Consider the following 14,732-nt stretch of genomic DNA (forward strand, 5'->3'; position numbering starts at 1 on the left):
ATTATCCTGCAATTTCAAGTCTTTACCAAGACCATTAACACAAACACTTATTAGTATGCCCATTCACATCCATATTCATATTGAATTCTTATTCAAACTGTGGCTCTGTTCTGCTAATCCCAAAGAGGCAGCAGGTCCCTTTGCTACACTAGTCAACCATAGGAGCACCTATCGTAAGTCCATATAAGCACTGCAGCAAAAAAAACCCCAAAAAACTCTGCCATATGATATTTTGAAATTTATTAAAATAAAAAAATATATTTTTTTAATTGTTGATTATCTGGTATTAAATCTAATATTAAAATGCTACAATAGTTTTTCTCAAAGTTACACCTGTCCTCCAAACCAGCATCCAGGTGATGTGATTATGTGACTTTGTCCGGCGAAATAAATCTAAGCTACAATTTTGAGTCCCAGAGGTGAAGGTGAGTGCTTTAAGCTCGGCACCCTTTGTCCCGGACTCTTATTTGAAACTATAATACAAAGCTGTTAATAGCTGTCTTATTGTCAGAGTCAGCTATTAAAAATATTAATGATGGTATCCGGTCTCCATAAGGAAAATAGAAGTATTGTTTAATGTCCATTACTGGGGAAACTTGGGAATATCAGCAGCAAAGTGAAAGCAGACAGACACACAAAGTATGAATGAAAAATGTATGAAAAACAGCATACAAAAATAAGACTATTTTTAAAAAAAAATTATGTAAATAACATATTGTTGAGATCATTGGTGGTTATAGAGTCTCACACCTGCTGAGCAGAAGGACCTGAAATAATTCTCCACACCTATATGAGGACTAGTAAAAGCCAGACTACAATATTGTTCGCTGATTAGATTGGTGATATACAGTATATACTCTATTTGTGAAACAACCACCCCACCTCCATATACTCATATAGTGTATCATCTTGTCTCATGACCCAGATATATTGTTACACCCTTACTTCATAGTAAAGTAGATTTTTCTGTGCCCTGAAGCCAACAAGAGAATTTGATTTATGTTTAATAACTGGTCCATTCACTTCACAGAAGCTCTTTGGCCTGAGGAACCAAATTATTGAGTTTTGTATTTAGTGTTGCTGAGCTTAACTAGCTCAGACTCAGGCTGTCCAAGGTTAAAGGTTAACCTTGTGTAGGGCTTTACCACCAACACTGGAAAACAAGTAAATATCTGCACAAAAAACAATCCAAGTTAAGGCAACAAAAATCTGGCACTGGAAGCTGTCACTCCTAATAATTATAGCTGCAGTCAATATTCCTGAGCAAAAATGATTCGTATTGCTTTTGAAAAGCTTCAGATTATTTCTGCATATTTAACTTAGTCAAACTAGTCCCTAGTTGGGCTTGTAAATACATAGAAGTAAACATTTTCATAATGAAAGTTTAAATACAAAAACTGTACTCTATTAAACAGATTTTTATTTGTTTATAACAAGACATTATATCCTTATCATACAACAAAAACAAGCAAACTGACCATAACATATCAGGAAATCTAATGTTAAACTTAGGATTGGTAGTATAAATAGTTGAATGTCCTTCAGGATCATTTTTACTTAATAAAAAATGTACCTTGCCTAACTTCATAGCATGACTGATAAGGTCAATATAGCTAGTTGTTTTTTTTTTTCTAGAATTCTGCTAAAGTTAAACTAGATTTGCTTAATAAGATCTTCGCTTAGGAGCAGAAACAAATACAAAAATCACCAAAGGTCCAACTAATTAAGACCTCATCTGAGCCTCAAAATGTATCAAATCATGTTTGGTCCATTCTGGTGGGTTAAACTGAACACTTCTGTTAGAATAAAAGAATAAACACTTTGTTTTGAGATGACTGCAAATGAAGAAAAGAGCATTCATAAAGACATTCTTTTTGATAAGGCTGTTTCTTTGCTTGTCTTTAATGTTGGCAGCGTTAATGTCCTGTCTGCTTAAAAACCCAGCGTGATGGATTAGATTTAATTATCTCTAAGCCTGTTACAATTGAGTGATTTTTAAGATCCCTTTTTTTAAAAAAACATTTACTGATGCCAGGTTCTTAAGGGTTATCAGTGGGTCACGTTTTTCTATTTCTGTATTAAATTATAAAAGTTTCAAGATTTGTAGCCTCATTACTTTGGTCCCCCATGACCTTTGTGCTATATGAACATCATTTGTTCAGTAACTAAGCTTCCTATTCCAATGTTGTTTAGTGTTTCCAAGTCCCAAAGATGAACCACAGGAAGTACTTTTACTGGAATAAAGGGGTGCGTATTTATCTAGCCATTTAAATGCATGTGATCAACACTGAATCTGGTGCACTGTACCCTAAGGAGCAGCATAAAAAATCAAGTTACCTTTACTGGTAATTACTGTGGTTTGGTGACTAACCCTAAAAGTGTTTCCATTTGGATAATTTAATAAAAGTACTGAACTACCAAGATAAACTGATATTTAAACTGATACACAATGGTTTAGAGTACTTTTTTTTTTTTCAAATTAACTTGGAGCTTTTGTTCAGTCAGTATGGGGGTGAAAGGTGTAGTGTGTGACCTGGACATTAGTTCAAGTCGCTGCAGATGACATGAAGGAAAACCTACAGGCACCTTGAAGTGTCAGTGAGATTATCTACTCTAAGAGAACCACGTTAGACTTTAAATCTCTGACAAGGGAAACCACATCTCAGAGAGTTAAACTGTGGCTGCCAGTTACAAATTTGCCATGACATAATGAGTAAAAATATATCAATTATAGAGTATTTTCAACTTCTGCCACCTTTTGGGTTATTTTTAAATGTCTCCCAGTGAATTTGGGCCACGGGCGAAGGACAAAACTTGCACACAGCATTTAGGGCAGCTTGTTCCGCGGTAGTGAAGACATTAAGGTGTCTAGTTTTCATTGTTCAGCACTCCTTTCTTCACAGCGCTACATGCTCTACCCAGGCGTTACATTGTCAACTACAGTGATCCACGGGTTGTTAAGCCTCTCGTCGGTGCTGTTCCTTTGAAAGCATGTCCTCCAATGGGAACACTTCAGCACCATCCCTCTTAGACTCAATTACGGGTGCGACATAGTTCCTGACTGACAGCTCACTACTGTGTGTGACTGAGTTTGTGTTTTCCATCGAGGATAATTCATATATATGTGTGCATCTGTGTCCAGTAGGTTGAGTTGCAGTAATGCTATTGGCAGGAAGCCCTTTTCTGCTAAAGTAGATGAGATGTGCAAGGGAACGGCAAGCTAGACAAGGCGATAAAAATCTCTTTCCATTTGGAGAGCTGCCTGGTCTGCAACTTACAGCCAGTTCGAGCAATCACACACACACACACACAAATCGAGGAAAAGAAAATGCAATTATAAAAGAAACTGAGAGGCGATTGTAAGGCCAGAGTGAAAGGTGGGACAGGAAAATGTAAGTGTCACTGTAAGGAAAGATGAAAAAGATAAAGATGCTTCAGTCACACACAGATCTGTGCTGTCAATCAATAATAGATACAAAAATGTCTTGACTCCTCGTTTGTCCATTCTCTCTCACACCTTCTCCTCTAACATCCTGTACATCTTTCTTGCTAACACAAGACATCATTGAAGATTTCTCCATTTCTCTGTCTTATTTAATCACTGCTTGGAGTTCAATCACACTCATGTCTTTCCATTTCATTGACAAAGCCATAAACCAGCATGAGTAATGCCGACTTGGAGCTGATGTAAGGACCAAGGAATCAAATCCTGAGCAATAGGCTTAGGAAGGCAGTGGGATTCAGATGGAAATGCAGAAATGAAGAGGAAAACGGGAGGTGGGTTCCACGTGTCACTTGGTGTAACAGACAGAATGCAAGTTGACATCTCTTCGTACGGCCCATCTCATTAAGAGTAGAGGAAGGCAACTTTAACTCTCATGGGGAAAAGAAAAAGCAGGGGCGACACACAAATCAGACGTGAACACGCACACGATGCTGAGCTCAGCAGAAGATTGTTTCAGCCTCTCTTGCTGCATGTTGAGTAGAGCAAAGCCATGTCCATGCTAACTAAAAAAAAACAAAGAAATCACTCCCGTTAATTATTATGTTCAGAAGAACTCACAGGGACGTTAGCCTGTGTTCTACAACATCTCAATAAACAAGGAAATAATTGAAAATTACATTCACTTCAGTTACTTAGTTCAAACCATACAACGTGTACCAAGTTATTCCACACATGAAGTGATTTCAAGTGGTTATTTCTGGTCATGTTGATGATTATGGCTTACAACTAATAAAAACTTAAAATGCAAAACTTAAGACTATTTTTAAGACAAAAATGTTATGGCCACAACAATGGGGAAATCTACCAACATTGAGGTGGTTAAGCAGACAGTGACTAGCCTCCCCCAGAAGCATGGCAAATTACCAAAGCTCAGTGCGAAAGAAGTTGGCAGCTACCAGAACTGTATACAAGAATAATGACGGCAAGTTGAGTGACTTCAGAATTTGAACAAAGTGACCAACCAGAACGGACACACATGTCTAGAACAGTTGTAAGACTATCTCATTCCTTAAGTTAAGCCACTTCAAGAACTGTCTTTCCTGGGTAAAGAACAAATACAACAAGGCTGCTATTCAGTGATTCAAAATACTGTTTTTTGTTGTTATGAAAGTAGTTTTTGCATTTCATCTGGAAAACAGAGTTCAGAAAAGATTGGAGAGACACAGAACCGAAGTTGTGTGAGTTGCAGTATGAGGTTTTCACTATCGGAGATGATTTCAAAAACCTTTTCATCTGCTGGTGATGGTCACAGTTTTCTTTATCAAGTCCAAAGTCAGAATAGTCATCTAGCAGGAAGCTTTAAGCTTCCCTCTGCTGACAAGCTTTATGGAGATGCTGATTTAATTTTCCACCAGCACGTTGTGCTTTCCCACACTGCCAACAGTATCAACACCTGATTTAATGAGAATGGGATCACTGTGCTTGATTGGCCAGCACTATAAGATTTAGGTAAAGAGAAAGATAAAAGACATCAAACTAAACCAGTGAGTAGCTTACCATCAGCAGCATGCGCATGAATGGGTGAATGACTGAATGTAGTATGAATCGTTACATTCGGTAGCGCTTAATGTAGCGGTCTTTGGACTTGATGAAGTCCAGACATTTCATCAAGCCTTTTGACTTGATGAATTGCTATACATGTATAGGCCATTTACCATATAAACAATGCAGAAGAGCCGAAGGCCACTTCTTCTTTAATCCCTCAGCAGAGTCACAGGCTGATCACTTCCTTGCACACCACATTGCTGCATTAAATCATAAAAAGTAGCCCCAGCCAAGTACTAAGTGTGTATACTGTAGAGTACATGAATATACTATTCAGTAAGGTGGCATTTCTGTATTAAAAATTCTTTTTAATTAGTCTTGAGTTTGAAATAACTGTTCTTTTTGTTCAAATTAAAACATATTTAGATTCTTATGCAAAAGTACCTGTTCAGAGTAAGGGCATTTCACCAGTAAATTAAAACCCTTTTTCTCTTTTAGCAGAACAAAGAAATATGTAGATCTTAAATGGAAGAAAATGAAAACTGAGAGATGTGGTAATTTCCTGTGGCTTTTTCTAAAAGAAGATTTAAGTAACATTTTTTCAGTGTTAATTGAAATTCCTCTGTCTCATCTCAAGCCTTTTTCCTCTGTTTCTTTCACCATTTCCTCAGTTTATGCCCGCTAATTGCATTTTACAACATGCACGGCAGCGTGCAGCTACATTAACCCCGAGAACCACATCAGGGAGAGAGCTTTTTAAAATGCACACCAATGGTGCTAGCTGTCATGTGGGCTATATACCTGTGGGAGGTGTAACCAACCACAGTGGAGCGAGACCCCATCTTGTCATTTATTGGTCACAGACTCTATTTCACATCATTCGCCCTGCTCATCTCCAACGCTGTCACTTCTGTCCCCATTTTTCTCCTTTCCAATTTTCTCATCGCTGCCTCCTAATACCATCCATCTCACTTTCTTTCTTCCACATCACTTTAAACCAAAGTTCTTTTCCCCCCTCATGTCTGACACCTGGAAATAGGGTTTCTCTCACTCGTCAGCAGTGAATAAGGAGAAGGATCAAGAATGCCATTATTGGAATTTTACCATTGTTGTCAGTCCTTTAAGGATTATATTTTTAAAAAAATCATTATCGTACAGGATACAGATAACCTTAAAATTATTTTTATTTTCCATTGGAATCACTTTTATGGTGGATTCCTCTGTAGTGGGGGTTCACAAAAACGTCATGGTGTCTCTATGCCAGGGCTTGTTGTTCTACTAGCTGTTGGATAAGCTCTAACACAGGCTGGTGCGTAGGATAAGAACAACCATGATGGCCATGTCATGCTGTTGTCCTTTTTTTTCTTGCAATCTGATGTGTAGGAGGAAGTCAAACACTCAACCATGCACGCAAACGTGCAAACATTACACAGAGAAACATACACTCAGACGAAGCAGATGGGAGCTCAGTCATATTTCAGCTTAAGAAAATGTACAGACGTTGTAACTACAATAAGGCTTAAACAGCTACAACACTCCAACGTTAAATGCAGACCTTGTATAGGACCTAACCACTTAAACTGGACAACTAATAAATATTGCAGCGCAAGGACAATGCAACTTATGGCAAGAGATGTCTGGCACCTGCAGACATGCATCCTTCATAGGGATGTAGTCGTTATTGGTTTGCAAGAAATAAAAGGTTTGCTCCTCCATCCATTTTCTCAATGGGTTGCTGAAGTAACAGGTCCAAGACAAACAGACACTACATAAACGTATGCCAGTATTTCGTACACAGAACTTTAACATCAAATTGAGCTTCTAAATGTTTTCATTTGAAGAAAAACACAGGCTGAAGTAGTTTCCAACTTTTCATCTTATTTTGGCCATGATATGCAGACTAAAGCATATGTACTAGCAAAAACATTTTAAAAACTTCCTTTTAAGACTAAAAGGAATTCCAAAGTTGGGTTTTACACATTCATACTTTAGAGTACTGAATCCAATTTTTTGTGCCTGATTCAAAGAATTCAAATGTTCTCACATTTGAATTCTTTCTGTTTTTCCCCAAAGGCACTAAGTAGGCTGAACCAAACTTTAATTTGTTTCAACTTTGCAACTTCATACAGGGTGAGATATCGGGTGGATTCTGATTGCTGACTTTCTTTGAAAGGTATCGCTGAGGTACAGAAACAGGTGTCAGGCATATGTGTGTGTAACTTCATGTAAATGGCATTACAACACATGACAGACAGACAGACAAAAAGGTGTCCAGGTGTGCTGATAAAACAGTTTTCCTCCTCAGGCATCAGCTACTAGATTCTATGTGAAGAACACCATAATTACACTACAGAGAAAATGCAACAGAGGAGGAACTAGATCACTGTGAGTGAGGCTGAATCATCACTACAAGCATCACTACAGAGACTTGAGCTAACCTAACCACACACAAACCTCTGGAAAAGTGAAATATGCATGTGCTAATATATAATCTAAAGGTGACTTTGGACCATTGAATGAGAAATCTGTCCTTTTTAGCCAAAGAAAAACACTTCTAATATTGTCTATATGCTTAAAAAATGTATGCAAGCATTGCAGTCCATGTCCTAGGTAGGCTTGTGTCGTAACTCTTAAAACTGAATCCAGCATCAGTCCACATTTTGTGAACTCCTCCAAACTTCTAAATGGATTTGCTTCACAATCCTCTTAAGAGTGTGATAATCCCCATATTTTGTTCAACCTTTTCTACCTTACTTTTTCTTTCCACTCAACTTTCCAATCACATTCTTCCCAATTTTGCTCCAAACTTTGCCAATTCACTCAGCTTAAAAATAGCATACAGAGATACAGCATTCTGTAAGGGGTTAACTTTTTTGTAGGGTATGTAACCTAATTTTGACAGCTGTTATTGACAACTGCAGGAAAACTGTCAAGACGTATGACTTTTGTGGCCACAATATGGCCATGAAACAACATTTCTGCCATGATATTGTTTTATTGGTCCTATGTAACACTTTAAATATCAGAGAAACTGAAACCTAGATTTGAGTAAAAAAATCATAAAAATAATGTAATAATAATGTAATGAAACGTGTTAAAGTATTCAAATAAATTAAGTTTTTGATGGTTATGAAGATATCTGCAGAACAGTCCTCTGACATGACCCTAGGAGTACTTTTTTTTTTTTTTTTCCAAAAGTAAACCTTTGCTAAAAGGGTCGACTGCGATTAAATAAGTAAGCAACTTCACAATAGAAAACACAAGATGAGAGGGAAAAAGAAGAACAGGGACAAGAGTGTAAGGAGGACAAGCTATTGTTTGCTCACACCATGAGCCACGGTTTCATGCAGCCATCTGGGGTCTCACAGGGAGTTTCTGCCATGGTAGGGAGAAAAATATGGGAGAGACCCTGCAGTGGACCCCTGACCCTCGGAACTGGGTTAAGAGGTTAGAGACACAGAAAGAAGCTTGGATAACAGTCCCTCAATACCTCTGTTCACACACTCTGTCTAGCTCTCTCGGTCTCACACACACACACACACCCACGCACGCACACACCGAGATCTATAAATACTGTGTGTTATCAGCAGCACTGTTTCACTGAGTCCTGCAACTGAGCCCTGCCCTACATTCAGATCGCACTGAACATACTAGAAATTATAACAGCTGAAGTCCAGGATCACTCATTCAACGAAATATACAAAAAAAACGAAATTAATATGTAAACCATATCATTTAATCACCTTTCAGACAGCAAGGACAGCTGGACGTGATGCTTGCCTAAAAAGAAAAGCATTGCAAATACTCATGTTTCATACTACTCCACAGATTTTTGTAATTCCCATTTTCAGCATGAGGCATTTGGTCTGAGCCTTGGCCTCAAGAACAGGGTCAAATATGTGACGGATAAAGCCATGAAGTTACGAAGGGAATGGAATCCACCACTGTGGCAGCTGTGATTTCAGAGCTGCCTTTTGTGGAGGGGGATTAGATCTAAGTATGTATCTGAAAATGAAGGAGTTGAAGGGGAAACTTGTGCTGGCTGTTTGAAACAGTCACTCATCCTGCCAACACAGCGGGTATGCTACAGAAACAGCCCAAGGCAAGAAACGAATAGGTGGGAAGGTGGGAATAGGTGTTGGCTTGTGTATGGATGTGTGTAAGATTAAGAGATTGGCTTTCTCCAGGCAGACGGGCGGGACTGGGTGAAACTAGAGTGACAATTACAGATACTTCAGAGAGACTTTCTTCTTTGTGTATTTCCCCAGAATTAAGAATCAAGGACCAAACAGTCATAGGACAAAGTTTTGAACTCACCCTCATTATTCAGAGTTTTGTCCAACATTTGCTCTTAAGCTTTTAAATACTAAATACCACCTCAGAGAATTCTAAGTCCTCAAAGTACTTTTATTATAATTGATAATAAAACAAAAGAAAAACTTTACACTTTCAAGATGAGTAAGCTTAAGACACTTTAAAAAATGACATTGATGTTTATTGTACAATAAAACTGATAAAAACTAGGAAATGTTCTCAGCCTTTGACAATACGAGGGTTAGAATCGGAAACAGATTTAACCGAGTTAAAAATAATTAACATAGTTAACATTTTTATTTATAAATTTGGAATGCATTTGATCATCTCAAAATCTTAAATAATTGTGTCTGAAACCTCAACTGGATAATTGCACACCAAACAGAGATTTAAAGCTTTTGTGAATCCGGGTGTGTGCCATTTCATCTTATGTGCTGGGTGTTTGACTTGTCCTTTGTCTCACAATTACTAAATCCAAATTTGAGGTAACATAGATTAAAATTCCTAAGCTTTTAATTGCTAGCAGGTTCTCTGATAGCCTGACTCTCAAACCTGTTCCAAGTCATTCACCTCAGTTTCCAAAGAGAGTCCAAAATATTCTCCTTTGCACTTCTCTTGCTGGACTCAGAATGTGTCTGAACTACTCCTATTGGATAATTTGTTCTCATTAGTTTAAAAATTCACCGCTCCATGGTTTATTAACTTGGTATTTAGTTGGAAAATAGATGGGCACTAGGTCAGTTCACCACTTCAGTATTCCCTTCTCCCATTTCACGGGGATTGCCATTTCGCCCCTTCTTACTTCCATTTCATACCTGTAAACAAACCATTTAATATCCTTGTCTTTACACTCTGCCATATTAGTTTAAGAAATTATAGAGATAAATTAGCATAAAAATGTTTCAGTCTCACAGCAGATTCTTTTTCCATTTGTCATCTAAAAATATTATATAGCACTCTATAGCACATCATTTTCATTCTGATAACCAATAATAGACATTTGCCTTTCTACAAAATATAACAAATTACGACCAAAATTATGCAAAATTACAAGAATCCAATTACTTAGTGCAGTTTTTTATGTCTTTTGAGTACGACCATCCTGAATACCATCAGGTACAGTAGTTAGTTTTTTTGAGGGTCTTAAAAACTAAAGTCTGATGGGCTTTCAACAGTTCTTTGGACAACAGATGCCTCATAACACATTTTCACTCCATTCCAGTCCACCTGGCTTTTTTAATATGATGCCTTCTTTTTCTTTGTTAACTGGAGAAGATGATAAAATACTTTTTTTTTTTTTTACTTTTAAAGTTTGTTTGGTTTTTTTTTCTCTCCAACAATATTTGCTGACAAAATAAGAACTAATTGTGTACAAATAAAAAAAAAACCTTTGTAACAGGTACTTTGCCAAGTTGTCTTTTTTGTGTCAAATGCTCTCAGTTTAACTAAAGGTTTGAAAAACACTTTCCATGCCAAAAGAAGTACTAATGTGTATTAACTACAAATATCCCCCTGAAAATGCTAGAATACAACAATTGGGGAAAAATTATGTCAAAAGCAACAAGTTTTCAGAAAGAAAACGTTGTCTGAAGATTTTTAAGAGAGACCAATATTATTTGTTTAATTTGTGACTTTATTCTCAAGAATGTATTCAATTACTGCAATCTTCTTTTTTATACTAGTAAACTCTACTCAGAGCACAGATTTTGCAAAAAGGCTTTGCAAAAAGAATCTAATTTATAATTTATAATTCAAAATTCACTGTGTAATATACATATCAGTGTAATGCTAAAATTAAAATGGTTGAATGGCGCCACTAGAAGCCCAAACAAGCTACATATGAACAAAAGCCATTTCTAATAGTAGGTTTGTCATCACCTTAACAGTGGTGGGTTTATTTTAGATTTCCTGTTTGTCACTTTGATGACAAATGACAATGTGTGTGTTCAGAGACTCACCGGTGAGGTTGGTGCGCGCGCTGTAGGATCCCAGGTACCGTCCGTCTGTGTTGGGGGTGTAACACTCAAACACACCTTGGTCCCTGGCCTGCACTTTGGTGATGTGAAGAACCGCTGAGTCATCACTCAGCCTCTCCACAAAAATCTCTTTACTGTTCACCCTCTGGGCATACACAGCATAAGCATAGTCTGACTGGGCTGTGCTTACAATCCGGATCTCCCGTTCTGGTACTGACGGTAGGTACATGGACCAGTCAAAGTCCTGTTTCACACCATCTTTGTAGCCTGTCACGTTGCACCAGATGGTCACATGGGAACCTTCTGTCCGGACCAGGGGTCCACTCTGGACTGTCACAACCCTCTGAGCAACTGCAACGCCTGCTGCAAGATAACAATGGGAAGAGAAGGAAGCAAAAAAGAAGAAAGAAAGAAGTGAAAGTGGGGAGAAAAGAAAAAAAGAACATGAGTTAAAAAGCTGCAATTTAAATATTTAACACCGACACAGTTTAGACACCGTACATCTCCCAGGAAATACAGAAAAAGACTGACGTGTGTGCAGCTAAGCCTTCTGAGAGCAGTTCCTGCTGAGGTAGAAATGCCCACAGACAATCACATAAACATGGCTTTTAAAATGGCACTCGAAAAGATCACCGTAACTGTTGTCGCTCACTGCTATTACATGCACTCAGACATTAGCTCTTCACCTTACGCACAGCAATAAGGCTGCACTACACCGAGGTTAGAGGAAGCCATCTGGGAGTAACGTGAGAGCTCAGCGTGAGCAGGTAAAACACAAGCCCGTGAGACGCATTAAGGCTGTCAAGCTGCAAAGAGAACAGGTGCTTTTGAAGTGGATAATAAACAGTGTTTACCCTGATGCATCCCTAATCTTTTTGTCATGCCATGATTCCTGAGCATGGATGAGAACAAACCGTGGCTTTGAGTCAAACTGAAACATCAGCCAGGCTGACACAAACAAGTATTTGTTTATTGGCAACACACTTGGCACAAGCATGCAAGGGATAAACATAACGATGAAATTCCCTCACAGAGTTAACTTTTATGGTCATTTTGAAATGTACTTTACCAGGCAGACAGTACTGCTTCTTAAAACATGTTACAAAAACTGTCTTTTCTACATTTGTAGACTAAATCCTCAACTGCAAAAGGATTAACCTAAAGAGTCAATTTAAAATGTTTTCTTTTATCTGGTCATTTCAAAACTTCTTTTCTGACAAAAATAGCCTAACAAACTGGGGTTAAGTGCCTTACTTGAGGGCACATTGACATGTTGCTGGAAAGTTTACATAAACCAATAATTTCAAAAACCAGTCAATAATCAATTTTAAGACAATTACACTTCCTATTCAGCCCCAGTTGTTTCAAGTTAAAAGGTCATGGGTAAAATGAGACGATTACGTGTAGAAAAATGAAACCTGTATAAGAATTACATAGTCTTCTAATATATGCTGTGATATTGGTAAGTCAATCAATCAATCAATTTTTGACTAGGTCAATCAACAAACGTTGACATAGATTTTCTGTGCTGTTTTAGAATTGTACTCTGCCTGTAGTTTTAGCAATGGCAGCGAAGGAAGTGAAGGAAGTGGTTCAGTCCGTGTTGGTCACAAATTGAATTAACAATAACAGCTGTCTCTCTTTGCAGTGGAGGATGATTATTTATAGCAGAGACAATTTTCAGTAAACTGGTGCATTATATACAGTACAGACCAAAAGTTTGGACACACAGTTGTGTCCAAACTTTTGGTCTGTACTCAATACAGACCAAAAGTTTGGACACACTTTCTAATTGAATTCAATGAGAAGGTGTGTCCAAACTTTTGGTCTGTACTGTATGTCACAGCGACTGGGTAAAATTTAAAACCTCAACACAGCCTATGCCTCCAAGAAGCAATTGTTCCTCAATAGCCAAGAGCCCAGACTCTCTGTACAAAGAAAAGTCTAGTGCAAGTGGCTGGTTTTAACCAGACTAGTGGTAAAAAAAAGAGTGCACTTGTGTACATCAGAAGTCTTTGAAATCTTTCGTTTTTCGAATTATATATATATATTTTTTCAAATCAGTCAGGCTGGAGTGCTTCTAAATCTCTGAGTAGGGTACCAGTCTGCTAGGTCTCCAAAGTGCTGCTTCTCAGACAACAAATTTCCTAACTTTCTTCTCCTCACTGGACAAATTGGCATAAAGAGTCTCATCAACATGCTTCACAGTTAAAAGGGAAAACTTGTAAAAATTAGAATATATAATCTTTTAAAAATTGCTGATATTGGATCTTACAGTTCTTTAAACTGTAAATGGAATAAAGCCTGGGCTTATCCTGAGAACAGACACAACCAGACTGCTGTCTGAAAAGCCCCTTTGTACAGTGATCATTACCCATCTTTGTAACCTATATTTAGGGATACAACATATGTGAATGTTGACGCAACCTTTTTCAAACACACGCACCCACACGCCTACCCACAAAATCCCCATTTAGGGAACAACTACAAACATCCCTCTGACTGAGGCCGGAGACAACAGAGCACTTACACATACCCCAAATCTAGACAGAGGGACAAGCGTGCCGTTTCCTGTCTGCTCAAGCAACTGGGGATTACAGCTGTTTAACTGTGTGTGCAGACATGTGTGTGTGTTTTAGAGAAAGAAAGTCTGTTTAATTCTAACTCTAAGTCTGTGGGCACAATGCTCAGTATTAATAATTCACTACAACAGCTTTTTAACGTTAACATCCTTGCCTCTCTCACACTTCCGCCTAAAGTTACTTTGTTTCATTCAGCGTCTTTTAAGACAGCGTTTTTTCCGTCCATGTAATGTGTGTCCATGTGAGAGATGTCTACATTTTAATTGAGAAATACTTATGTTGTTTTAAGATTAAATATGCACACACCCTTTATTTCCCCTGTGTCAACAAAAATCTGGAATTGGTGAAGAAGATACATAATTATTTTGTACTTCTGCATATATTTATGAGCAAATAATGTATCGGTGAGTATATATATGTTGCTCTAACACTTTTTATTCTTTGCTTTTGAGATTCATGCAACTCATTGGTGAGCTATAAGGCATGTGTGTATACATTTTGCATAACATTTTTTAAACAAGATCTTTCACTAAGACATGACTGGAAAAGTTACAAAATAAATAGATGAAAACTATTTTCAGTAGGCATAATTCAGTATGATATGATTCTGATGTGATAAAATGGGGGCTGCCCATGTCGCCCATATCAGAAATCGCCACCGATTGACTTTTTTTGCTTTTGTTTCCAGTTGCTCCCTATCTGAGGTCTTTGTTTACTATGAACCAAATTTAGAAAGATATCAACCCCTTTTCATAAGTCATATCACTATCACCAGATTCACTAATATTATTGCAGGTTTTCCTAACATCATGCAGCCTTACTTGAGATATTATTAAACTCAGTTGACTTAAGTTGCGAATGCATTTGATG

The 14,732-nt window shown here is 37.7% G+C and overlaps 1 protein-coding gene across 2 annotated transcripts in view; it reads right to left on the reverse strand.

Moving 5' to 3' along the window:
- igsf3 (immunoglobulin superfamily, member 3) overlaps positions 1 to 14,732 on the reverse strand; it is a 110,035-nt gene that overhangs the window by 69,518 nt on the left and 25,785 nt on the right. The window contains exon 2 of one of the 2 annotated variants that reach the window (XM_032567659.1): positions 11,263 to 11,640. In XM_032567659.1, the coding sequence (XP_032423550.1) occupies positions 11,263 to 11,640 (378 nt within the window). Of the gene's footprint in view, positions 1 to 11,262; positions 11,644 to 14,732 lie in introns of both variants that reach the window. The other variant, XM_032567658.1, reaches the window with a different exon arrangement.

Source organism: Xiphophorus hellerii, chromosome 7, assembly GCF_003331165.1.
Source record: "Xiphophorus hellerii strain 12219 chromosome 7, Xiphophorus_hellerii-4.1, whole genome shotgun sequence".
Classification (NCBI taxonomy): domain Eukaryota; kingdom Metazoa; phylum Chordata; class Actinopteri; order Cyprinodontiformes; family Poeciliidae; genus Xiphophorus; species Xiphophorus hellerii.